The following is a 25,800-nucleotide window of genomic DNA, read 5'->3' on the forward strand; positions in this document are numbered from 1 at the left end:
CCTTCTCCAGGAACTAACGTTCTAGACTTTGTAAGCAACCTACAAAACACCCTCCGACACTCTTTAGCCCTTGCTAAAGAAAACCTAAAGGATGCTCAAGAAGAGCAAAAGACCTGGTATGATAAACATTCCAGAGAACGGTCCTTCAAAGTAGGAGACCAAGTCATGGTCTTAAAGGCGCTCCAGGCCCATAAAATGGAAGCGTCGTGGGAAGGACCATTCACGGTCCAGGAGCGCCTAGGAGCTGTTAACTATCTCATAGCCTCCCCCACCTCCAACATAAAGCCTAAGGTATACCATGTTAATTCTCTTAAGCCCTTTTATTCTAGAGAATTAAACATTTGCCAGTTTACAGCCCAGGAAACTGATGACGCGGAGTGGCCTGCAGGTGTCTACTATGAAGGAAAAAGGAATGGTGGCGTGGAAGAGGTGAACCTCTCCACGACCCTGGGACGTCTGCAGCGACAGCAGATAAAGGAGCTGTGCACAAGCTTTGCACCGATTTTCTCAGCCACTCCAGGACGGACCGAACGGGCATACCACTCCATTGACACAGGTAATGCTCACCCAATTAGAACCCCACCCTACCGGGAGTCACCTCATGCCCAAGCGGCTATACAAAGGGAGATCCAGGACATGCTACAGATGGGTATAATCCGCCCCTCTACCAGTGCATGGGCATCTCCAGTGGTTCTAGTTCCCAAACCAGATGGGGAAATACGCTTTTGCGTGGACTACCGTAAGCTAAATGCTGTAACTCGTCCTGACAACTATCCAATGCCACGCACAGATGAGCTATTGGAGAAATTGGGACATGCCCAATTCATCTCTACTTTAGACTTAACCAAGGGGTACTGGCAAGTACCACTAGATGAACCCGCTAAGGAAAGGTCCGCCTTCGTCACCCAGGCAGGGGTGTATGAATTCAATGTACTCCCTTTCGGGTTGCGAAATGCACCCGCCACCTTCCAAAGACTTGTAGATGGTCTCTTGGCGGGATTGGGAGAATCTGCCGTTGCCTATCTCGATGATGTGGCCATTTTTTCTGATTCATGGACAGAACACCTGGAGCACCTGAAAAAAGTCTTCGAGCGCATCCGGCAGGCAGGACTAACTGTTAAGGCTAAAAAGTGTCAAATAGGCCAAAACAGAGTGACATACCTGGGGCACCAGGTGGGTCAAGGAACTATAAATCCCCTACAGGCCAAAGTGGATGCTATCCAAAAGTGGCCGGTTCCAAAGTCAAAAAACAGGTCCAATCCTTATTAGGCTTGGCCGGATATTATAGGCGATTTGTACCACACTACAGCCAAATCGCCGCCCCGCTGACAGACCTAACCAGAAAGAAACAGCCAAATGCAGTTCAGTGGACTGATAAGTGTCAAAAGGCCTTTAACCAGCTTAAGGCAACACTCATGTCTGACCCTGTGCTAAGGGCCCCAGACTTTGACAAACCGTTCCTAGTAACCACAGATGCTTCCGAGCGAGGCGTGGGAGCAGTTTTAATGCAGGAAGGACCGGATCAAGAATTCCATCCTGTCGTGTTTCTTAGAAAGAAACTGTCTGAGAGGGAAAGCCACTGGTCAATCAGCGAAAAGGAATGTTACGCCATTGTGTATGCGCTGGAAAAGTTACGCCCATATGTTTGGGGACGGCGTTTCCAACTACAAACAGACCATGCTGCGCTACAGTGGCTTCATACCGCCAAGGGAAATAACAAAAAACTTCTTCGGTGGAGTTTAGCTCTCCAAGATTTTCATTTTGAAATACAACACATTTCGGGAGCTTCTAACAAAGTGGCTGATGCACTCTCCCGGGAAAGTTTCCCAGAGTTAACTGGTTAACAATTGTTCTTGGAATGAAACATATTGTTAGTTTTTATATAATCAGTAGTATGTCTAAAGGTACATGTGTCTTATTAACTCTGTTTTCTCCTAGAGCTCCAGGAAAGAAATCACAGCCAGTGTGGAACCAAACGTCCAACATTATCTGTGATTTGGGGGGCGTGTCATAACTATAAAGGGAAGGGTAACAGCTCTCCTGTATACAGTACTAAAATCCCTCCTAGCCAGAGACTCCAAATCCTTTTACCTGTAAAGGGTTAAGAAGCTCGGGTAACCTGGCTGACACCTGACCCCAAGGACCAATAAGGGGACAAGATACTTTCAAATCTTGGGGGGGGGGGAAAGGTTTTTGTGTGTGTCCTTTGTTTAAGGGGTTGTTCGCTCTTGGGACTGAGAGGGACCAGACATCAATCCAGGTTCTCCCCATCTTTCTAAACAAGTCTCTCTTATTTCAAAATTGTAAGTAAAAGCCAGGCAAGGCGTCTTAGATTTACTTTGTTTTCTCAACTTGTAAATGTACCTTTTACTAGAGTGCTTATCTTTGTTTGCTACACTCTGAACCTAAGACAGAGGGGAGTCCTCTAAGCTCTTTAAGTTTGATTACCCTGTAAAGTTATTTTCCATACTGATTTTACAGAGATGATTTTTACCTTTTTCTTTAATTAAAAGCCTTATTTTTAAGAACCTGATTGATTTCTCCTTGTTTTAAGATCCAAAGGGGGTTTGGATCTGTATTCACCAGGAGTTGGTGAAAGGAAGGAGGGAGGAAGGGTCAATTTCTCCTTATTTAAGATCCAAGGAGTTTGGATCTGTATTCACCAGGGAATTGGTGAAGGTCTCTCAAGGCTACCCAGGAAAGGGAATTAGCTTTGGGATGGTGGCAGCGGACCAGAACTAAGCTGGTAGTTAAGCTTAGAAGTTTTCATGCAGGCCCCTACATTTGTACCCTAAAGTTCAAAGTGGGGATACATCCTTGACACTCCCCTTCCACCTCCCCCTGCAAACTCCCACTCAAACTCCCCTGTTCGCCGGCTCCTGTGCCGCTGCTCGCAGCTGTGCCACTGCCTGGCTGGGTGGCCGCTTTTATAGGCCCCCTAATCAGCTGAAGAAGAGCTCTGTGTAAATTCAAAAGCTTGTCTCTTTCACCAACAGAAATTGGTCCAATAAAAGATATTACCTCTTATCTTTCTAATGTACTATAAGGGACAATCCTGCTTGGGACACATGAAAATACATTCTAGGGAACCATATCAACTATGATTGTAAATTTTTTTTATTAAAGTAGTGCTCAGAAATTACACTGTAATTTATCATTCTTATTGCTATTTGTATTACAGCTGTAATTAGGAAATAGACCACTGGCAACCATTCTGAGTTATCATTGCTATCAATATTTTTGTTGCAGCAGTGCATAGAAAATAAAACACGATTCCCCTCCCCCTCTTCCCCCAGGAAAGAACCAATTGGTCAAAACTGAACTTTTCATGGGAAAGGGTTGAACTTGAGAAATGTTTCTAGTAGAAAAAAAAGTTGAAAAGAAGTCCAAAAATTGTTGAAACATTTTGTTTTGGCATTTTTTGAAATGAAAAATGCCAGTTTTCCATAGTTTAAAATGCCTTTTCTTTCAGAAATGTATTCTAATTAGGGCACTTTTAAAAAAGTCAACAATGGCTAAAATGTTTCTAAGTTATGTTGGTCTAAGGTAGAAAGTTATACTGGTATAATTGTGTTTTATGCCACTGTAGCTTATTCGCCTACAGGAAGAGGAATGAGTAATACTACTAATATAAAGCATCTCTATACCAATATAGCATCATCCATACTGTGGTACCAGTATAATTATTCCGGTCAAAACAAACAAACAAGCAAACAAAATACAAGCATTCCATGCCCAAGATAATTATAAAGACAGAAAACACCATGTGTAGAGCAGTGTTGACATTTTGAGTTTGAGTAAATCACTCGACCCATTTCCTTTCACCTTCTGTCTGACTTGTCCATTCTGATTGCAAACTCTCTGTGTTACAGCTGATGGGGAATTTCTTAATATATATTTTAAATCAGAAAATGCTGATTTGTCAAGACCCAAACTGTTTGCCAAACAGGGTCAGGTATGACAAACTTCTCACATTTTAAAATGGTCAGAGCGAAACATTCTGATACTTTTGAAATCAGATTTTCCAGTTTGAAACAAAAATTGGTTTTCAAGAGAAGAGGGAGGAAAAATGCAAGTGGTGAATCTGCATTGACTAGATGCTGACCGGGGACAAAAAAAACCACAAACCCACAACTATTATAGTTGCCAGATGCACACCTAAAATTAGTTCACATAAAAAAGCATTTAGGATGAAATTGTCTTCTCCTCTATTGATTCACTTTGTCTAATACATGTAATAGATCACACTTTGGATGAAATTCACCCAGGCTGGGATTTTCAGTTAAGACATCCATTCACATCCTAATGAAATAGTCAATATGTTTTTTGTAAAGGGAAATCATGCCTCACCAATCTAGTAGAATTCTCTGAGGGGGTCAACAAGCATGCGGACAAAGGAGATCCAGCGGACATAGTGTATTTAGATTTTCAGAAAGCCTTTGACAAGGTCCCTCACCAAAAGTTCTTAAGCAAAATAAGCTGTCATTGGATAAGAGGGAAGGTTCTCTCATGGATTGGTAACTGGTTAAAAGATAGGAAAATAAATGGTCAGTTTTCAGAATGGAGAGAGGTAAATAGTGGTGTCCCCCAGGGATCTGTACTGGGCCCAGTCCTATTTAACATATTCATAAATGATCTGGAAAAAGGGGTAAACAGTGAGGTGGCAAAATTTGCAGATGATACCAAACTACTCAAGATAGTTAAGTTTCAGGCAGACTGCGAAGAACTACAAAATGATCTCACAAAACTGAGTGACCGGGCAACAAAATGGCAGATGAAATTTAATGTTGATAAATGCAAAGTAATGCACATTGGAAAACAGAATCCTAACTATACATATACAAAGATGGGGCCTAAATTAGCTGTTACCATTCAAGAAAGCGATTTTGGAGTCATCGTGGATAGTTCTCTGAAATCATCGACTCAATGTGCAGCAGCAATCAAAAAAATGAACAGAATGTTGGGAATCATCAAGAAAGGGATAGATAATAAGACAGAACATATCATATTGCCTCTATATAAATCCATGGTATGCCCACACCTTGAATATTGTGTGCAGATGTGGTCGCCCCATCTCAAAAAAGATATATTGGAATTGGAAAAGGTTCAGAAAAGGGCAACAAAAACAATTAGGGGTATAGAACAGCTTCCATATGAGGAAAGATTAATAAGACTGGGACTTTTCTGCTTGAAAAAGAAAGCGACTAAGGGGGGATATGACAGAGGTCTATAAAATCATGAGTGGTATAGAGAAAGTAAATAAGGAAGTGTTATTTACTCCTTCTCATAATACAAGATCAAGGGGCCACCAAATGAAATTAATAGGTAGCAGGTTTAAAACAAACACAAGAAAGTATTTTTTTCACGCAACGCACTGTCAACCTCTGGAACTCTTTGCCAGAGGGTGCGATGAAGGCCAATACTATAACGGGGTTCAAAAGGGAGCTAGATAGATTCATGGAAGATAGATCCATCAATGGCTATTAGCCAGGATGGGCAGGAATGGTGTCCCTAGCCTCTGTTTGCCAAAAGCTGGGATTGGATGACAGGACATACATCACTTGATGAACTCCTGTCTGTTCATTCCCTGTGGAATTCTGCCACTGGCCACTGTCAGAGGACAGAATACTGGGCTTGATGGACCTTTGGTCTGACCCAGTGTGGCCTTTCTTATGTTCTTAATATCAAAGAGAGTAGCATGCCTAACTCCCTTAGGCCCCTTTGAAAAGTTCAGCCCCTGTGCAGAGGGCCGGCACAGTTCCAATACACCACTCAAATCCTTCCTCAGCTGTCAAAATAGGAGTGAAGCATTGTATAGGCCTTTATTAGGATAAGAGTAATAATAATAATAATAATAATAATAATAATAATAATAATAATTAATAATGTATTTATATTTTAATTGTTATTGTCACATATAACACTGTATATTTGTGTTTTTGTCTATTATTACCCAGTTTATTAGTATTAATGATAACAGGGGATTAGCCTGTTTTCATATTTCTGTTCTTTCTCAAGAGGATAATAATAATAATAATAATTAATAATGTTAAGGTAAGAATGTGAATGTGAACATATGATAATTTCCTATTATCCTCCGAGCTAACCAAACAAATGTGAATAAGAAGCTGGAGAGAGACTGTTATTCTATGAAACCAGTTTATTGTGTAATAATAAAAATAAAAGCCTTATGTTTGTATTCTGCCTACTCTCCTTGCTTTCACCCAGTGTATTTCACATACATGCACACAGAGATTCATTTCTCTGCTGTCTTTTGTAATTTTGGAACCCAGGTCTGATAAGAAAAAACAAAAATCTGAAGCCAATGTTTGTGGCTGAGTGTTTATTGATGTGGAGGCTTTTCTTGCTTCTAACGCCCTGGGAGCACAGCCAGGTTGTTAGAGCCCTGCTAGTAATTGCCTCCGTGCCAATGAAGAAAGGAAGCAGCAGTGCAGGAGCAGCGAGGCTGCACATGTCCGGTGGGATCTCATTAGACAAGCTGAGCAAGCTGCTCCCCAGCTGGGGACCCCGGAGGCAAAGCTGTGTTCACCTTTGCTGTGGCTGAAACTACCATTGCTTGTCATTTTGGATCTAATCATCCCCTTGCTGTGGGTCTCACGTCTCTGGCCAGAGCCCGTAACTGAATCCAATGTGAAACCACAACCCACACCCACACCCGATGAATCCCCTATGTTCTGAGTCGAACTTGGTCATTCATTTCAGTCATTAGCCGTGTTTTAAATTTACACAAGTGCTGGGAAATCGCAGGGGATGGGTGGACTGCCAAAGAACTAGCAGCTGAGGTTTGCGAGGCATGAGAGTTCAATAGGAAAATCCCTGCATCTGTGGCGGGCTGAGACCAATGAATTAGGATTTATTTGTATTGGGGTACTGCATGGGAGCACTAGTCACCATCAGGAGCCCCATTGCACTGGGCACTTGATCAGGGTTTGGGGAACTCAAGTTTAACGAGTAAAACTTTCAAAAGCATCTACAGGATTTAGGAGCCTAAAGGGAAGATTTTATAAGCATTTAGGATCCTAAGTTCCATTGACTTCAGGTGCCCAGGGCCAAGAGCCTCAAAGGCATTTAGGCACTTTATTCCCATTTATATTGATGGGAGTTTGGTGCCTAATAATTTTCAGGTTCTGGGCCATAGGCACTTTCAGAAATCGCACCAGGCACTTAGCTGCTTCTTTAGGCCCCTAAATACCTTTGAACATCTGGCCCTTAGGTGGCTAGTCCAATTGACTTTCAATAAGTCTTAGGCTCATAAGTGCCTAAGTCACTTACCTCCATATTTTTAAAGGCATTTAGGTGCCTAACTCACAATTATTTCATTGGGATTTAGGTGTCTAAATATTTGGCGGACCTGGGCCTTAGGCCTTGCCACACTGAATGTAGCAATACATTAATACATTTCAAAATCTGGGTTTAAATCCTTTTGAAAGTCAACAGGACTTCAGCATTGCCACAGGGAAACTGGTACTGATAGAACTGAAGGTGCAATTTTATACTGATTTAGCTGATCTAGTGCAACTGTGTTTGCGGAGACTCTTACATCTGGGCTTGGAAGGATTCGATTTTAGTCGGTAAATATCAGTAAACATTGACTTCACCATACACACTCATACTGATGAAAGCATATTTCCATCAGCATAACATAAGAACATACAAATGGCCATACTGGGTTAGACCAAAGGTCCATCCATAGTAATCAAAACTTACAGACAAAGTAAGAAAAATGCTGCTTGAGAACTTATTAGAGTTTGATTTAAAAATATTTACTTTGTATATTTTGACATGTGCCGCTGACAATTTGTCTTTTAATGGCTACAAAGAGTTAACATTTTGAATCTCGGCATCTACTGATCTTAAATAATAATTATCTAACCCCCCATAATTTCATGCTTACCTATAATTTTGCACAACTGTGAACATTTAAATAAATAAAAATAGGGAAAAAAATGCTTAAAAATAAACATTGATATTATCTATCAAAATTATATTAAAAAAACACAACAAATTCAGTGCCATTGTGGCACATAAACATTTGGCATGAGCCCAAAAATATACAGGCACAACTAAATCCAAAGAACCAGGTGTGAATCAATGTGTGCGTGTTCACACTTAAAAGTTGCACTGGTTTAATAAAATTGATTGAAGTTCAGCTGATGCAATTATAACCCACTTGTGAGTGTGTGTTAGATGACCCCTCAAGGCCGATGCACAGAGGATATGAGTTGTTACTGTCAGCTGCTATAGAACTTTAGCTCAAGCTGCAGTGGCTTGTGTATTTAGCTCTGGAGATTCCTACTTCAATCCCCAGTGTGCTGGTCAAGAGGGGGATCATCACATAATGTCTGTGAACAGATAAACCCTTAGGTCTCATGTCATGGCTGTATCCCCACTTTGAACTTTAGGGTACAAATGTAGGGGCCTGCATGAAAACTTCTAAGCTTATCTACCAGCTTAGCTCTGGTCCGCTGCCACCATCTCAAAAATCCCCTCCCTGGGAAGCCTTGAGAAACCTTTCACCAATTCCCTGGTGAATACAGATCCAAACTCCTTGGATCTTAAACAAGGAGAAATTGACCCTTCCCCCCTCCTTCCTTTCACCAACTCCTGGTGAATACAGATCCAAACCCCCTTTGGATCTTAAAACAAGGAGAAATCAATCAGGTTCTTAAAAAGAAGGCTTTTAATTAAAGAAAAAGGTAAAAATCATCTCTGTAAAATCAGTATGGAAAATAACTTTACAGAGTAATCAAACTTAAAGAGCTCAGAGGACTCCCCTCTGTCGTAGGTTCAAAGTATAGCAAACAAGATAAGCACTCTAGTAAAAGGTACATTTACAAGTTCAGAAAACAAAGTAAATCTAAGACGCCTTGCCTGGCTTTTACTTACAATTTTGAAATAAGAGAGACTTGTTTAGAAAGATGGGGAGAACCTGGATTGATGTCTGGTCCCTCTCAGTCCCAAGAGCGAAGAACCCCTTCAAACAAAGAGCACACACAAAAGCCTTCCCCCCCCCCCCAAGATTTGAAAGTATCTTGTCCCCTTATTGGTCCTTGGGGTCAGGTGTCAGCCAGGTTACCCGAGCTTCTTAACCCTTTACAGGTAAAAGGATTTTGGAGTCTCTGACCAGGAGGGATTTTAGTACTGTACACAGGAGAGCTGTTACCCTTCCCTTTATAGTTATGACTCATCTGCACCCAAGTCTTGTACTGCTGTAACTATGTTAGTGCCAGGGGTTGTTTTTTAGAAGAGATAGCTATACCAGTACAACCACTACAATGAATACAGGTCTATCAACATAAAGGTGCGTTAAAGCAGTATCGCTAGCCCCCTTTCCTATACATGAATAGATAAAATAGAGGTGGTAAGGCTGCATCTAACCTGTATAGTCACTTAGTTAGGCCCTGTTTTTTCCAGCATTTAAATGCATGCACATCTTTACCTTAATGTCTGCAGGACTGGGGCCTTAGGGTATGTCTACACTAAAATTACTCCGATTTTACAGAAATCGATTTTTGGCAACAGATTGTATAAAGTCGAGTGCATGCGCCCACACTAAGCACATTAATCGGCAGTGTGCGTCCATAGTGCCGAGGCTAGCGTCGACTTCCGGAGCATTGCACTGTGGGTAGCTATCCCATAGCTATCCCATAGTTCCTGCAGTCTCCCCCACCCATTGGAATTCTGGGTTGAGATCCCAATGCTTGATGGGACAAAAAATATTTTCTTCTTCCGAGCACCCAGGAGATGACGATGACTAGCAGTCATAATGCAGCAGCTTCTGCCGAGCACCCAGGAGATGACGATGGCTAGCAGTCGTACAGAACCATCTGCTGCCAGCCTAAGATGTAAAAGATAGATGGAGTGGATCAAAACAAGAAATAGACCAGATTTGTTTTGTATTCATTTGCTCCCCCTCCTTCCGTGAAATCAATGGCCTGCTAAACCGAGGGTTTTGAGTTTAATCCTTGAGGGGGCTATTCTGTGTGACAGTTGTTTGTGTTTCTCCTTGATGCAAAGCCATCCCCTTTGTTGATTTTAATTCCCTGTAAGCTATGTCGTCAGTCGCCCATCCCCAGAGCCATGGCAGACAATCATTTCGCGCCTTTTTTCAGTGCAGACGCCATACCATGGCAAGCATGGAGCCCGCTCATGTCAACGCAGTAGTCATGAACATTGTAAACACCTCGCGCATTATCATGCAGTTTATGCAGAACCAGAACCTGAAAGACTAAGCGAGAAGGAGGCGACGGCAGCGTGGTGACAAGAGTGATGAGGACATGGACACAGAATTTTCTCAAAGCGCGGGCCCTGGCACTTTGGAGATCATGCTGTTAATGGGGCAGGTTCATGCCCTGGAACGCCAATTCTGGGCGTGGGAAACAAGCACAGACTGGTGGGACCACATAGTGTTGCAGGTGTGGGACGATTCCCAGTGGCTGTGAACATTTCGCATGCGTAAGGGCACTTTCATGGAACTTTGTGACTTGCTTTCCCCTGCCCTGAAGCACCAGAATACCAAGATGAGAGCAGCCCTCACAGTTGAGAAGCGAGTGGCGATAGCCCTGTGGAAGCTTGCAACGCCAGACAGCTACCGGTCAGTCGGGAATCAATTTGGAGTGGGCAAATCTAGTGTGGGGGCTGCTGTGATGCCAGTACCCAAAGCAATCACTGAACTGTTGCTACCAAAGGTAGTGACTCTGGGAAATGTGCAGGTCATAGCAGATGGCTTTGCTGCAATGGGTTTCCCTAACTGTGGTGGGGCGATAGATGGAACCCATGTCCCTATCTTGGCACTGGACCACCAGGGCAGCCAGTACATAAACCGCAAGGGGTACTTTTCAATGGTGCTGCAAGCCCTGGTGGATCAAAAGGGACGTTTCACCAACATCAACATGGGATGGCCGGGAAGGGTTCATGACGCTCGTGTCTTCAGGAGCACTAGTCTGTTTAAATGGCTGCAGCAAGGGATTTACTTCCCAGACCAGAAAATAACTGTTGGGGTTGTTGACATGCCTATAGTTATCCTTGGGGACCCAGCCTACCCCTGAATGCCATGAAGCCATACACAGGAAGCCTGGACAGTAGTCAGGAGGTGTTCAATTACAGGCTGAGCAAGTACAGAATGGTGGTAGAGTGTGAATTCGGACATTAAAAGGGTCACTGGCACACTTTACCAACTCGCTCAGACCTCAGCGAAACCAATATTCCCATTGTTATTGCTGCTTGTTGTGTGCTCCACAATCTCTGTGAGAGTAAGGGGGAGACGTTTATGGGAGGTTGAGGCAAATCGCCTGGCAGCTGATTACGCGCAGCCAGACACCAGGGCAATTAGAAGAGCAAACCAGGAAGTACTGCACATCAGAGAAGCTTTGAAAACCAGTTTCATGATTGACCAGGCTATGGTGTGACAGTTCTGTTTGTTTCTCCTTGATGAAAATCCACCCCCTTGGTTGACTCATTCTCTGTAAGCCACCCACCCTCCCCGCTTCGATCACAGCTTGCTTTCAAAGGAAATAAAGTCACTATCATTTAAAAACCATGTATTCTTTATTAATTGATTATAAAAATAGGGAGATAACTGACAAGGTAGCCCAGGTGGGGTGGGGGAGGAGGGAAGGACAAGGCCACACTGCACTTCAAAACTTATTGAATGCCAGCCTTCTGTTGCTTGGGCTGTCCACTGGGGTGGAGTGGTTGGGTCCCCAGAGCCTCCCCCCCCCCCCCGCGTTCTTGGGTGTCTGGGTGAGGAGGCTATGGAACTTGGGGAGGGGGGAGGGCAGTTAAACAGGGGCTGCAGTGGCACTCTGTGATCCTGCTGCCATTCCTGAAGCTCCACCAGACACCAGAGCATGTCCGTTTGATCCCATAGTAGCCCCAGCATTGCATCCTGCCTCCTCTGATCTTCCTGCCACCATCTCTCATCTCAATCGTCCCTCCTGTCCTCACAGTCATCCCTTCTGTCTTCACAGTCATTGGCCGCTTTCCTGTACTGTGATACTGTGTCCTTCCACTCATTCAGATGAGCTCTTTCATTGCGGGTCGACTGCATGATCTCAGAGAACATTTCATCGTGCGTGCGTTTTTTTCACCGCCTTATCTGAGATAGCCTTCGTGATGGAGGAGGGAGGCTTGAAATATTTGCAGCTGCGGGAGGAAAAAAAGGGAGAGAAGTATTTTAAAAGATACATTTTACAGAACAATGAGTATACCCTTTCACTGTGAACAACACTATTCACATTACATAGCACATGTGAATTCGGTATAAGGTTGCATTTTACATCTTTTATATTGAGTGCCTGCGGCTTTGGTGTTAGAAATCACAGATGCAGGGCCGGGCAACAGAATGTGGCTTGCAGGCGGCCATGGTAAGCCATAGTCTTTCGGCTTCTGCAACCTTCATAAAAGCAGCGCCCACCTTTCCCATACAAACAAGCAAAGCCTGTTGAGTGCTGCAGTTTTCGTGTTAAAGTGCAGCAGCAGAAAACAAAGTAACCCCCCATCAAATTCTCTGGGATGATCGCTTTACCCCTTCCCCCACCACATTGCTAGTTCTTCCCAGAAGCCTTCTGCAAAGGCTGTACCTCCAGAAGAGCTTCATGGAGATGTCCTTGGAGGATTTCTGCTCCATCCCCAGACACATTAACAGACTTTTCCAGTAGCTGTACTGGCCGTGAATGTATCCCAAGTCCTCAGGGCAAATTAATCATTAAAAAACGCTTGCTTTTAAACCATGTATTATATATTCAAAGGTACACTCACCAGAGGTCCCTTCTATGGCTTCATGGTTCAGGATACCACCTTGGGGGGGTTGGGAGGGTATTTCAGTCACAGTGAGAAAAAGATCCTGGCTGTTGGGGAGAACGGTGTGCTGTGTGCGCTCCTCAAGGTTGTCCTCCTCATCATCATCATATTCCCCATCCGCAAAGTCCTCAGGCATGGCTGAGAGTACCCCCTCCTTGGAATCCACGGTCAGGGGTGGGGGAGTGGTGGCGGGCCCCCCCTAGAATTGCATGCAGCTCAGCGTAGAAGCGGCATGTCTGCGGGTCTGTCCCAGAGCATCTGTTTGATTATTTGGTTTTCTGGTACGCTTGTCTGAGCTCCTTAACTTTCATGTGGCACTGTATTGAGTCCCTGTTGTGGCCTCTCTCCATCATGCCCTTGGAGATTTTTTCAAATGTCTTGGCATTTCATCTTTTGTAACGTAGTTTTGATAGCACAGAATCGTCTCCCCATACAGTGATCAGATCCAGTACCTCCCGTATGGTCCATGCTGGAGCTCTTTTTCAGTTCTCAGACTGCATGGTTACCTGTGCTGATGAGCTCGACTGGCCAAACAGGAAATGAGATTCAAAAGTTTGCGGGGCTTTTCCTGTACACCTGGCCAGTGCATCTGAGTTGAAAATGCTGTCCAGAGCGGTCATAATGGTGCACTGTGGGATAGCTCCCGGAGGCCAATACCGTCTAATTGCATCCACACTAACCCTAATTTGAACGGGTGGTATCAATTTCAGCGCTAATCCCCTCATCGGGGAGGAGTACAGAAATCAATTTTAAGAGCCCTTTATGTTGAAGTAAATGGCTTTGTTCTGTGAACGGGTGCAGAGTTAATTTGATTTAATGCTGCTAAATTTGACATAAACTCATAGTGTAGACCAGGCCTTAGTTGTCTTCCAGGCTGAAAATACCATTACACTTCAGCCGCAGGAGAGCAGAAAAATACTTAAGCTGCGATTTTCAAAGAAGCCTAAGGGATTTAGGTTTCCACAGCTCTTAGCTTCTTTGGATATCCCAGATTTCATATATGTGTGGTGTCCACATACCGGGCAGATTAAAAGATAATTAAGAAGTGGAACCCTAGTCTAGTCAGTAATATTCCTTGTCACAGAAGAAATAACTTGTAATCAGAGCGGGTCAGAATTCAGAACTTCAGTCCCACAGGAAATTCTGAGATTTTAAATTTGGTTTTGTCCTGAAATGGGCCAAAAATTTGGAATTTTTCATTAAATGAAATATTCCAAAAAGTATTTCCTTTCAAAACTATCAAAACATTTCACTGCAATAAGGTTGAAAAGGTTTAGTTTTGACATTCTTGTTATATTATATTATATTATATTATATTATATTATATTATATTATATTATATTATATTATATAGCCAAAATTGTAAAATTAAAATGAAATATTTCAATATTTCCTGTGAAAATAAGAACAGCCATACTGGCTCAGACCAAAGGTCCATCTAGCCCAGTATCCTGTCTTCCAGCAGTGGCCAATGCCAGGTGCTTCAGAGGGAATGAACAGGGCAGGTAATCAAAGTGATCCATGCCATCACCCATTCCCAGCTTCTGGCAAATAGAGACTAGGGAGACCATCCCTGCCCATCCTGGCTAATAGTCCCTAAACTTATCTAGTTCCTCCATAAACTTGGCCTTCACAACATCCTCTGGCAAGGAGTTCCACAGGTTGACAATGTTTTGTGTGAAGAAATACTTCCTTACATTTGTTTTAAACCTGCTGCCTATTAATTTCATTTAGTGACCCCTAGTGCTTGTGTTATGAGAAGGAGTAAATAACCCTTTCTTATTTATTATTTACTTATTTACTTTCTCCACACTTGTCAAAACTTGCTATGACTGTACAAAATAGCCTCAGAGGCCCCAGGGAGAATTGAACTCATGTTAAAAAGCTATGAAATAGGTATATTACCATAAAATATTTCGATTGACTCAAATCAGCATTTTCCTTTGGGAAACTGTTCTGCTGGAAAATTTTCAACCTGCTTTACTTGTGCTGATTGATAGGCAGAAACAACAGCACTGATGAAATCTCTCTATCATTCCATGCACACACTATTACCAAATGCAGAGTGGACCCTTAAAGTTCTGATACAATCCATCCCTTGCAGCAATTTCTGTTGCAGCTAGGCCAATTCCAATGGCAGTGAAAATGATTCAAAGCACTTCTGGATAGGAAGCAAAGCTGCCTCTTTGCTAAGCCTCTCACTGCTGCCATCTGCTAGCCATTCATTCTACTTCACAATAATAATTAAAATCATAGAGGATTTCTAGTTTCTCCTTCTTTGCTGTGGGCCAACTCTGGAAGCTGCTACTTAGAAACAAGCTTGTTTCTCACACTGGCAATACTATTGTTGATTTTGGTGAGTGTTTGCCAGGAATTTTTCAAAGGAGCCTAAAGAAGTCAGATTGGTGATCAGTTAGATTTGGGGGGCTCATTCCTTAAGGTACATACATGAATTTTAAGCCTAGAAGGGACCATTATGATAACACTGCTCTACAGCCAAAATCCTTCTGAAATAAATGTAGTCAAACTTTACTAATTCTGGGTCACTGAGAACGAAAATGATGCTTAAAATTGTTGATTGGCTCTAGTTTTCAAGATATGCTCTTGGGTCAGTATATACGACCCTTGACTTGGGAATGGCAGAGGATAAGTGAGTTATAAAGGGAAGGGATCTCAATTTAAATGAGAAATGACTAAAATACATCGTTGACTGGATCTATGAATAAATCTATGACTGGGTTTGGACAGTACTTGCTTTTTAGGCAAAACAATGAATGATGCAATCTGAAGCTGGTATTGCGTCATACATGATAGGAATTGCATCATGTTATTCCTAGAAGTCATGGATGATGCAATCATAACGAAGCTTACATCACTCTGCTGAACAAATTGCCCTAGATCAGCTCTAGAAATCATACAGTGTCGTGCTCTCTTATTTGTCAGTGTTTGATTTTGCAAAGGGACACATTTCTGTTTAGCCAAAGTGAGCAGAGATGCCTCGTACTTGTGTGAACAGTACAGATAACTTCTGCTATGTTTGTGGTGAAGTGTCTTTTGCATCACAAAAGCGCAGTATAATCACTATGGTTAAGAAAGCCTATCACCTTTATTTTGGCTGCAAAATTGGAGATCAGGACAAGAGGTGGGCCCCACACATATGCTGCAACACTTGTGCAACAAATCTTCACCAGTGGTTGAACAGGAAAAGGAAATCTATTCCTTTTGCAGTGCCAATGATTTGGAGAGAGCCAACAGATCATACCAGCAATTGTTACTTCTGCATGGTGCCTCCAGTTGGGAAAGGTGTGTCAAAGAAGAAAAAGTGGACTGTGCATTATCCAAACATTCCATCAGCTATACGCCCAGTACCCCACAGAGAAGGACTGCCGGTTCCTGATGCACCAGAATCATTCTCACTTGAGTCGGAAGAGGATGAAACTTCTGGTCCTGAACCATCAATGTCACAGGACCCACATTTTCTCCCATCCTCCTCCTCTGAACCACACCTCATAACACAAGGTGAACTGAATGACCTTGTCAGGGATTTGGAACTACCCAAGAGTAAGGCAGAGCTGTTGGGCTCCAGACTACAGCAGTGGAATCTCCTGGCAGGTGATGTTAGGCTTTCCATGTTCCGTGACCGTCAAAAGGATCTTGTCCCATTCTTCTTCATGGAAGGTGATCTTGTAGCCTGCAACAACATCGATGGTGTGATGGCAGCCCTCAACATCGTTCACGATCCAGATGAGTGGAGACTGTTCATTGATTCATCGAAGATGAGTCTTGAAGCTGTTTTACTGCATAATGGCAATGTTTTGCCATCAATTCCAGTTGGTCATGCAGTCCATATGAAGGAAACCTATGACAACATGAAACAACTTTTGAGGTGCATAAACTATGACCAACATCAGTGGCAGCTTTGTGGCGATTTGAAGGTTGTTGCTCTCTTGCTTGGTCTGCAGACTGGATACACAAAGTACTGCTGTTTTCTCTGCGAATGGGATAGTCGTGCAAGAGATTCCCACTACATCAAGAAAGATTGGCCACTCCGACAGTCATTGGAGCCTGGGAGGAAAAGTGTTCAGCATCCACCACTTGTTGAATCAAGGAAGATTTTGTTACCACCCTTACACATGAAGCTGGGTCTGATGAAGGACTTTGTCAAGGCCATTGACAAAACACAAGCAGCTTTCAAGTACCTCCGTGGAAAATTACCAAGGTTAAGTGAAGCTAAGATAAAGGAAGGTGTCTTTGTTGGTCCTCAGATTCGTGAACTTCTTCGAGATGATGCATTTGACCATGCACTGCGTGGCAAGGAAAAGACGGCATGGAAAGCCTTCCAGTTAGTGGCAATAAATTTTCTCGGAAACAACAAGGCAGACAACTACAGGTTGTTGGTGGAAAACCTCCTCAAGGCATACAAAAGCCTTGGTTGCAACATGTCACTAAAGATACATTTTTTGCACTCTCATCTAGATTTTTTCCCACCGAACTGTGGTGCAGTGAGCGACGAGCATGGCGAGTGATTTCACCAGGACATTGCAACAATGGAGAAACGCTATCAGGGCAAATGGAGCCCATCAATGCTTGCAGACTATTGCTGGACAGTGACAAGAGATGCTCCATTTAATGAATACAAGAGACAAGCCAAGAAGCGCCGAGTAGACACTGAATAGGACTAAACTATGTACAGAATAGTTTTTTGCCTTTTCTTTCATAATAAATTTTATTTATATAACCCTTTTGCTGATTTTTAAAGTGTTACATAAACAGGACAGGTGAAATATTATCATGTAAAGCAACCATAAACACATGAAAAGACCTAGGTTTACAATTTATGATTAAAACTCTACTATCTACACAATATACATAGACATAAAATGTAAAAACTTAAATATCTTAGAAACAGTAGCCAATCAGTTGTTTTAATTGTCATATTTGAATTCAGCACATCAAAATACATAATAAATAGCACATTTTATCTCTGAAGCAGACGACTTCTCAAAAATTGTAGACCAGTGTAATCTAGTCTGACCACCTGCAAAACATAGGCCCTTTGAAAACACCTGCCTAAGGAAAAGCTGCATAAAGCCATCAGAATTTGCTCCACATTTTATTAAAATGATTAGTCGGGAACAGATTGTCCTGCATCACTTATTTGGCATCTTGTACTTCAGAATTTAAACTTATATTTAAGCTTTTGTACGTTAAGGCAGGGATTTTCAAAAAATGTCTTAGGCTGGCAGGTGCCCTTAGGATCCTTTGAAAATCCAAATCTGCCTTCTAGATTCATAGATTATAAAGCCAAAGAAATGAACACTGTGAGCATCTCATCCACCCTCCTGTATTTCATAGGTAGGCAGGCCATTTGTCTGGTTTTAAGACAGATGTTCCTACTTTTCTAAGATTTGTCCACCATCTGGTAGTGAGACAAAAGCTGAATGTGGTTTTGCTGGTATCGGACAGGGAATGCCATTTTGAAGAGCATGCCACCCCCATGGACACATTCTTCAAAATCATGTCCCATGTATGGCACAGTCTCAAGCACACCGTGAGGAAGTATCGGAATGTCCTCTATGTTGGGGATGTGTCAATGGATACCCTCGTCATGGGAATTCCCTGCATTTATTCCTGTTCAAAGTAGAACTGCTCCAGTATTTATTTTTAAATTGTCGGTGATGGAGAATCCATCATGACACTTGGTAAATTGTGCCCGTGGTTAACTACCCTCTAGCCTTCATGGGATCAGGACTTGAGTTTAAGCAACACAGTGGTGTCTGCCTGTCTGCAGAGAACCTGTCACAGTGACTCTGGGGTAGGCAGCAACTGCTCCCACCCATTGCAATAAACAGCACTCATTAACAAAGGTTTTGCTTTGGTTTGATTTTTCCTGCACTAAAAAAAAAAAAAAAAAAAATGGCTTTAGTTACAAAATAGAAGGCCCTGAAATTTGAAAGTTTTTTTGTGAAAATGAAAAGAAATTCCATTTTTGGTGTGATATTGTTCAAGTTTTTGGCTTCTTGATGGAAAATCACCATTTTTTTGAAGAAAGCATCTATTTTGGGTAGAAAACAACTTGCTTTGTGGCTAACCCATTTCCTTATTTCATTGGTGGTCAAATCCAGCAAGGAAGAAGATGGGCTGTTTGGTGTGAGTGGCATTTTGTTTTCAATTGTGGATTGAGCCAGGAAGAGTAAACCCACTGTAGCCTGATTTAGTGTGTACTGATCATATTAATTTGGATAATATGGGAATTTAACTTATTAATTTATTTTTATTTGATATTAATAATAATATTAATAATTATTATCCTCAATATTAATTAGTATGGATAATAGGCTCGTCAATCTGTTTGATCAGAAGATAAAAGTTCTTGTCCTGAATCAGGCTCCACAGAATTTACAAAGGACCCTCGGGGGTATGACAGGAGGCTCACATTGAGACAGATATAGCATTAAAGACTTTTTATTAAAATTAATAATAGTAAGTAAATGGTAAAATACCCAGAGTTACAAAGTTACAATTGCATTACTGCTATTCAAAAGATACATATGATAATATAGTATTATATGCAACAAAGCTTTGGTTAACATACTCACACCCTTCCTTGATAACCTGGTGGTAAGAGACACAGGACTAGCCTTGCAGTTCAGGTTTCTCAATTCTTGAGTGAGGGATGCAGTGCTTAGAAAATGCTAAGCGCTATCAAAGCTGACTAGGGTTTACTTGACTAACTTAAACTTAAATCAAAACCTAATAAACAAATTAAGAATAAAACGTAGGGAAACCAAACTTAGCCTAGTTCCCTTGAAACTTAAAGTTTAAGAAGAACAAGTACAGCCTACAAATAGTAACAGTCATCGTAGATAGATAGAGTGGAGGAAGTAAATGAGAATAGGGTAAAGTGAGAACGGAGATAGTGAGAAATGGAGAACAGAGAGAGAGAAATGGAGAAAATGGAGATACTCTATTGTGGTGGGTTACCTCTTTTATAGGGCAAATGCCAGACAGCCTTCCTCTTATGCCCAAATTTCATTCCTCACCCACAGAAATGTTAGGGTACACTTACCCCATAGGCTAATATGTATGTGCGTATTGATGACAGGTATGTACGCACATCAGTCTCTTGTGGTGTACTTGTTAAGTCTGTGGGAAAAAAACCCTATGCCATCTTCCATTGTCTATTGGTCTAGATCAGGGGTCTCAAACTCAAATGACCATGAGGGCCACATGAGGACTAGTACATTGGCCCGAGGGCCGCATTACTGACACCTGCCCCCCCCCGCCGCCCTCGGTGCCGCCCCCAATCCACCCCTTCCATGAGGCCCCGCCCCTGCCCCGCCTCTTCCCACCCCTTCCCTACCCCCATTCCAGCCCCTTCCCTGAAATCCCCACCCCAACTCTGCCCCCTCCCTGCCCTCAGGGGGTGCAGGAGGGGTGTGGGGTGTGGTGGGGGCTCAGGGCAGGGAGTTGGGGTGTGGGGTGCAGGAGGGGTGAGGGGTACAGCAAGGGATCAGGGTGCAGGGTGCAGCAGGGGGCTCAGGGCAGGTGGTTGGGGAGCAAGAGGAGTGTGGGGTGTGGCAGGGGGCTCAGGGCAGGGGGTTGGGATGCAAGAGGGGTGCAGGGTGCAGCAGGGGGCTCAGGGCAGGGGGTTGGGGTGCAAGAGGAGTGTGGGGTGTGGCAGGGGGATCAGGGCAGTGGGTTGGGGTGCAAGAGGAGTGTGGGGTGTGGCAGGGGGTTCAGGGCAGGGGGTCGGGGTGCAAGGTGTGGCAGGGGGCTCAGGGAAGGGGATCAGGGTGCAGGAGGGGTGCAGAGTATGTCAGGGGGTCGGGGTGCAGGGTGCGGCAGGGGGCTCAGGGCAGGGGGTCAGGGTGCAGGAGGGGTGCAGAGTATGGCAGGGGGTTGGGGTGCAGGGTGCGGCAGGGGGCTTAGGGCAGGGGGTTCAGCTGCAGGAAGGGTTCGGGGGGCAGGATCTGGCCCAGCGTGTACCGGGGGCAGGGCAGGCTCCCTGCCTGCCTGTCTGCCATGCCCCCGCAAGAGGCTGGACCATGGGGAAGGGGGGGGGTGGAGGGGCTGTGTGTTTCTGTTTGAGATGCCTGGTCCAGATAAAAGGTCATAGACATAGACATGGATACTCATCAATTTAGGTAACAAGCTATAGGTCAACTTTGCTTTTTGAGTAAAAGGTCTTAATATAGATATGCTAACTTTGCCTTAGCTTAACATACAGGATATGGCCTGTAGGTCCCTTGCATTACAGCCAAACTTACTTTAATATAAATCTATAAACCTATTACAATAAACCAAATACTTAAACTGTAAGAAAAGATATATATATATATATAAAAGCAAGCAGGTTAGTCCTATAGGCTACACACCATTTTGTTTCCAGTCTCACTCTTGGGACATTCAAATTAAAAGGCTTTACAAGGGATATGTAGCTAGCCAGCCCTAGCAAAACTTCCCTTCCATAAGCTTCATCTTCTGGTGTGGGAAGGTGGGTAGAAAAGACACCTCAGAGTTAGATTCTTTCCTCAGATCTCAGGGTAACTTTCAGATATTCTCAAAAAACACGTCCTTTTTTGGCCTTCTTTATTAGTTTATTGCAGTATAAATGCTAAGTCATGTAAATCTGCCATAGCTCCACTCAGTCAATGGGGCCAGATCCTCAGCTGGTGGAAATCGGTGGCAGCTCCACTGTTGTCACTAGATCTATGCTGATTAATTCCATCAGAGGATCCAGCTTCTAGATCTAATAAAGCTATATTCTGTTCCTGAAGTGAATGCCTTCTTCCCCAGAATCATTCTTAGTTGACGCCAGGGACATGAGCCTGTATTCCCATTGATGGGGCTGAGGCAATATTGAATTTAAATGAAAGTCAGGTGCCCAGCTCCTTTAGGTCCTTGGAGAATCCCAGCCTAAGTGACTGAAAACTCCACAATTGTTTAGAGCTCAATACTGTCAGGCCCTGGAAACTGCCCTTAAAGGTCAGTTCCGACTGAGACCTCTGCAGTCACTGGGATGTGAGGACACAGGGTCTGTGATTTCCTATAGAAGTGTCTAGCTCTCATTGAATTTCCAAGGGACTTGGGTGCCTAACTCCCTTAGGCTTCTTTGAGAATCCCAGCTACTCTAATGTACAGGATCAGGTGTTGGCAATGGGAGTCAATGCATCATGGGAGTCCCATGGCTGCAGTGCATTATGGGAGATGAAGTCCGGCTAGGGAGGCTAGCTTACAGAGGAGACTCCTATGAGGCACTGCTGCAGGATTTCAAAATCAAAATATCTCAATTTAAGGGTACAAGATTTCACTCTTTGGCCAGAATATTTCACTGTGTTGGCTGAAAATTAAAAAAAAAAAAAAAAGTTCTATGGTTTCGGGGGGGTTAGATTATTTTAAACTCAATTTTATATAGAAAGAAGTTATTTAGTTGACTATCTTATTTTTGATTAACAGAAGTTTTGGCAGAAATTTTTGACCACATACAACATAATGACTGAGTCACAAAAAGCCAATTTATCCTAAAAGCAAAAAGGCACTCAGTGGAATAAAACAATAGAAAACATGATTAAAGGGGAATAAGTTAAATCCATTTCTTCTCAATACATCCTTAATTGTGAATGTTACATAGGCCAGTGGCTTATCAATATGATAAGAAATATGTTTAGAGGTGGGAATGAGTAGGAATAGCACCTGAAGTGCAACAAACGTATTTAGGAGATATCAACCCACATGCTTCAGGGAATAGGGAAATAGGGGTCAGGAATATTTTTTCCCCTTCCTATGGAAGAGATGGAACTGACACAAAATTACTATTAACCCCAACTGAGATCAGGCCCCCACTGTGCTAGGCAACATACAGACATATAATGGGAGACAGAGCCTGCCCAAAGGAGCTTACATTCTAAGGTAATTATGTGCATCAAACATCTTTGAAAATCTCAGCATAAATAGACAAGTCAGCCAAACAGCTGGCAAAAGATGTATCGTTATTACTGTTTCACAGATGGGGAATGAAGGGACCAGCTCACCCATGGTCCAACAGGAATTTCATGGCAGGGTTGGTAGTTGATCCCAGATCTGTTGTATCCCACGTCTTTTCATCCTGTGCCTGCACCTGGTGGCTACAGCACTTGGATTATACGCAGGACTTTTCAAGATACTAGGACATTTGGGTGACCAATTCCCATTCCTTTCTGACAGTCCCCAAATCTTTTAGTGGCCTTGAAAAATCTCAGCCTATGGCTGGGATTTCAAAGGAGCCTAAAGGAGTTAGGCCCCCAAGCCCATATTGAAATTCACCAGGAATTATCTGCCTACCAAGATATTTATATGGCCCTTATCCTCATTGCATCAGAGGGCTACACAATCAGTTATGGATTTAATCCTCACAACATTCCTGTGTGGTAGGGAATTATTATTCCTATTTTATAGATGGGGAAACTTCCATACAGTAGATCAAGGTCCAAAGTCACACAGAGAACCAGTGACAGAGCCAGGAACTAAACCCAGGTCTCAGGAATCCAGTTTTACTTCTCTATCTGCTAGACCAACTTTCTAATCCTAAAAAGCTGGATTTAGACCCCTTTGGGAATCCCAGACTACATGCTTGGTCCTGCCTCAGACTTGATGACTTCTTGAGATCCCCTTCAGCCCTACATTGCTATGATTCCATGCCTATCCTATTGGTCAGGGAGCAGTTCCTGTCCAGGGTTTTCCTCAGGACTTCTTTCACTTCCTTGTTCCTCAGGCAGTAGATAAGAGGGTTCAGCGCCGGGGTGACCACGGCATAAAAGATAGACACCACCTTGTTGAGGTTGAAAGGGTGGATCCTCCTGGGCCGAGCATACATGAAGACGGTGGCTGAGAAGAAGATGACAACCACGGTGAGGTGGGAGGCACAAGTGGAGAAGGCTTTCCTCTTGCCCTGGGTGGTGGGGATCTGCAGGATGGTGGCGATGATGCACAGGTAGGAGAGGGTGGTGACAGCAAGCGGGAGCAGCAGGATGACCAAGGCCAGGGCGAAGTCCACCATCTCTGCCACAGACATGTCGGTGCAGGCCAGGTTGAGCACTGGGGAGATGTCACAGAAGAAGTGGTTGATGACCCCAGGACCACAAAACGTTAGACGAGAGATGAAGTACACCTTGACCAGGGAGATGGAGAAGCCGCCTGCCCAGGAGAGAGCTGCCAGCTGTAGGCAGAGCCGGTGGGTCATGATGGTTGGGTAGCGCAGTGGGTGGCAGATTGCCATGTAGCGGTCGTAGGCCATGACGGCCAGGAGGACACACTCGGTGCACATGAGGGAGATGAAGAAGTAAAGCTGGGCCATGCAGCTGGGGAAGGAGATGCTCTTGTTCTGAGACCAGAAGCCCACCAGCAGCTTGGGCAGGGTGACCGAGACGTACCAGATCTCCAGGAAGGACAGGTTCCCCAGGAAATAGTACATGGGCTTGTGGAGCTGGTGGTTCTGCTTCACCACCAGGATGATGACCACGTTCTCTGTGACCGTCAGCACGTAGGTGAGCAAAAAAAGCAGGAAGAGCAAGGCCTGGAGCTCCAGTTGGGCGGGGAATCCCAGGAGGATGAATTCTCTGAGGCCGGTTTGGTTCTCCATCCTGGCTTGGGTTTCAAATTCGTTATCTGCAGATGTGAAAGGAATGCAAAAAGCAGCTCAGTGAACTTGTGCTTTGTGCAATGGATCGAGCCCGTGAATCCATCCATCTAAGTAATTATAGGGGCCACATCAGTAGAGTAGCTGACCACCTCACAATCATACATGGATTAGGGGCTACTTCATCATCATGTGTAAGTACTTATGTGGGTGATGATGATGCACATAATTGCCATTATGACCCTCATGTGCTAGTGCTAGGCAGACCTGGGTGGTATTTTTTGTCTGAAATGTTTTTCAGCAAAAATGCGGATTCTTCAATCCCAAAATATTTTGCAAATTTGTGTCAGTTTTGCCAAGTTATTTTGGGCGAAAAGACCTAATTTATATATATATATATATATATATGTTTTGTTCTGACATTTTGTAAACAAATTGTTTTGATACTTTGGTTCAAAATGACATGTGTGTCAAAATTCCCCTTGATTTTATTAACAAACAAAACCATTCTAAAATGGTCAAAGCTAAAATGAAACTTTTTTTTTTACCCAAAACTTTTTTTTATTTTTTGATTTGTTGAAAATTTTGAAAAAAAAAGTTTTTGGTTCAACCCCAAATGATTTTTTTCCAATTTTTTGGAAATGCCTGTGCACTGAAATATCCATTATTCTCACAGCTGTTGTGCTGTTTCCTCAGAGAGCTTAAAAGACCTTTAAAGACCTTCTTGAACATTCCTTTTGATCAAAACAGAAGGAAATCACCAAAAAAATGTTCACTTTTGTTGAAACATTTGGGTTTTTTTGGAAGATTTTGTAAATGAAAAATGTTGAAAGTTGTCAAGTGTTTTGTTTAGACAGAAACAACTCTCCATATTTTCTCATCTTCCCCCCCCCCCCATAAATTCATATTATTTAAGCCATAAAGGATAATCTAGTCTGACCCTTAGTATAACATGGGACATTACATTTCACTAGTTGCCCCTGGGTGCCCATAACTTAAGAACAGCCATAGTGGGTCAGACCAATGGCTCGTCTAGCCCCATATCCTATCTCTGACATTGGTCAGTGTCAGTTGCATCTGACAGTTGGAGGTTTAGGGACTGCTGTACCATTTGGTCGTGTCCTTGACCATCTTGGATAATAGCCATTGATGGACCTATTCGCCATGAACTTACCTAATTTTTTTTTAACCCAGTTATACTTTTTCCCTCACACCATCCCCAGGCAATGAGTTCCACAAGTTGACTGTGCATTGTGTGAAGAAGTACTTCCTTACGTTTGTTTTAAACCTGCTGTCTATTCATTTCATTGGATGACTCCTGGTTCTTGTGTTATGTGAAGGGATAAACAACACTTCCTTAT

At 43.2% G+C, this 25,800-nt stretch overlaps 1 protein-coding gene across 1 annotated transcript; it reads right to left on the reverse strand.

Annotated features, from left to right (window-relative positions):
* Nucleotides 1-23,488: 23,488 nt before the first annotated feature.
* On the reverse strand, nt 23,489-24,442 carry LOC135886076 (olfactory receptor 6B1-like). Its single transcript, XM_065413961.1, has one exon. It carries the CDS (start codon nt 24,440-24,442, stop codon nt 23,489-23,491), a length of 954 nt encoding a protein of 317 aa, XP_065270033.1.
* Nucleotides 24,443-25,800: the final 1,358 nt, after the last annotated feature.

This window comes from Emys orbicularis, chromosome 12 (genome assembly GCF_028017835.1).
Source record: "Emys orbicularis isolate rEmyOrb1 chromosome 12, rEmyOrb1.hap1, whole genome shotgun sequence".
In the NCBI taxonomy this organism is placed as follows: domain Eukaryota; kingdom Metazoa; phylum Chordata; order Testudines; family Emydidae; genus Emys; species Emys orbicularis.

What these genes read in the sequence shown, in the direction of transcription:
- LOC135886076 (XM_065413961.1), bottom strand. Translation starts at nt 24,442, where the DNA reads ATGGAGAACCAAACCGGCCTCAGAGAATTCATCCTCCTGGGATTCCCC.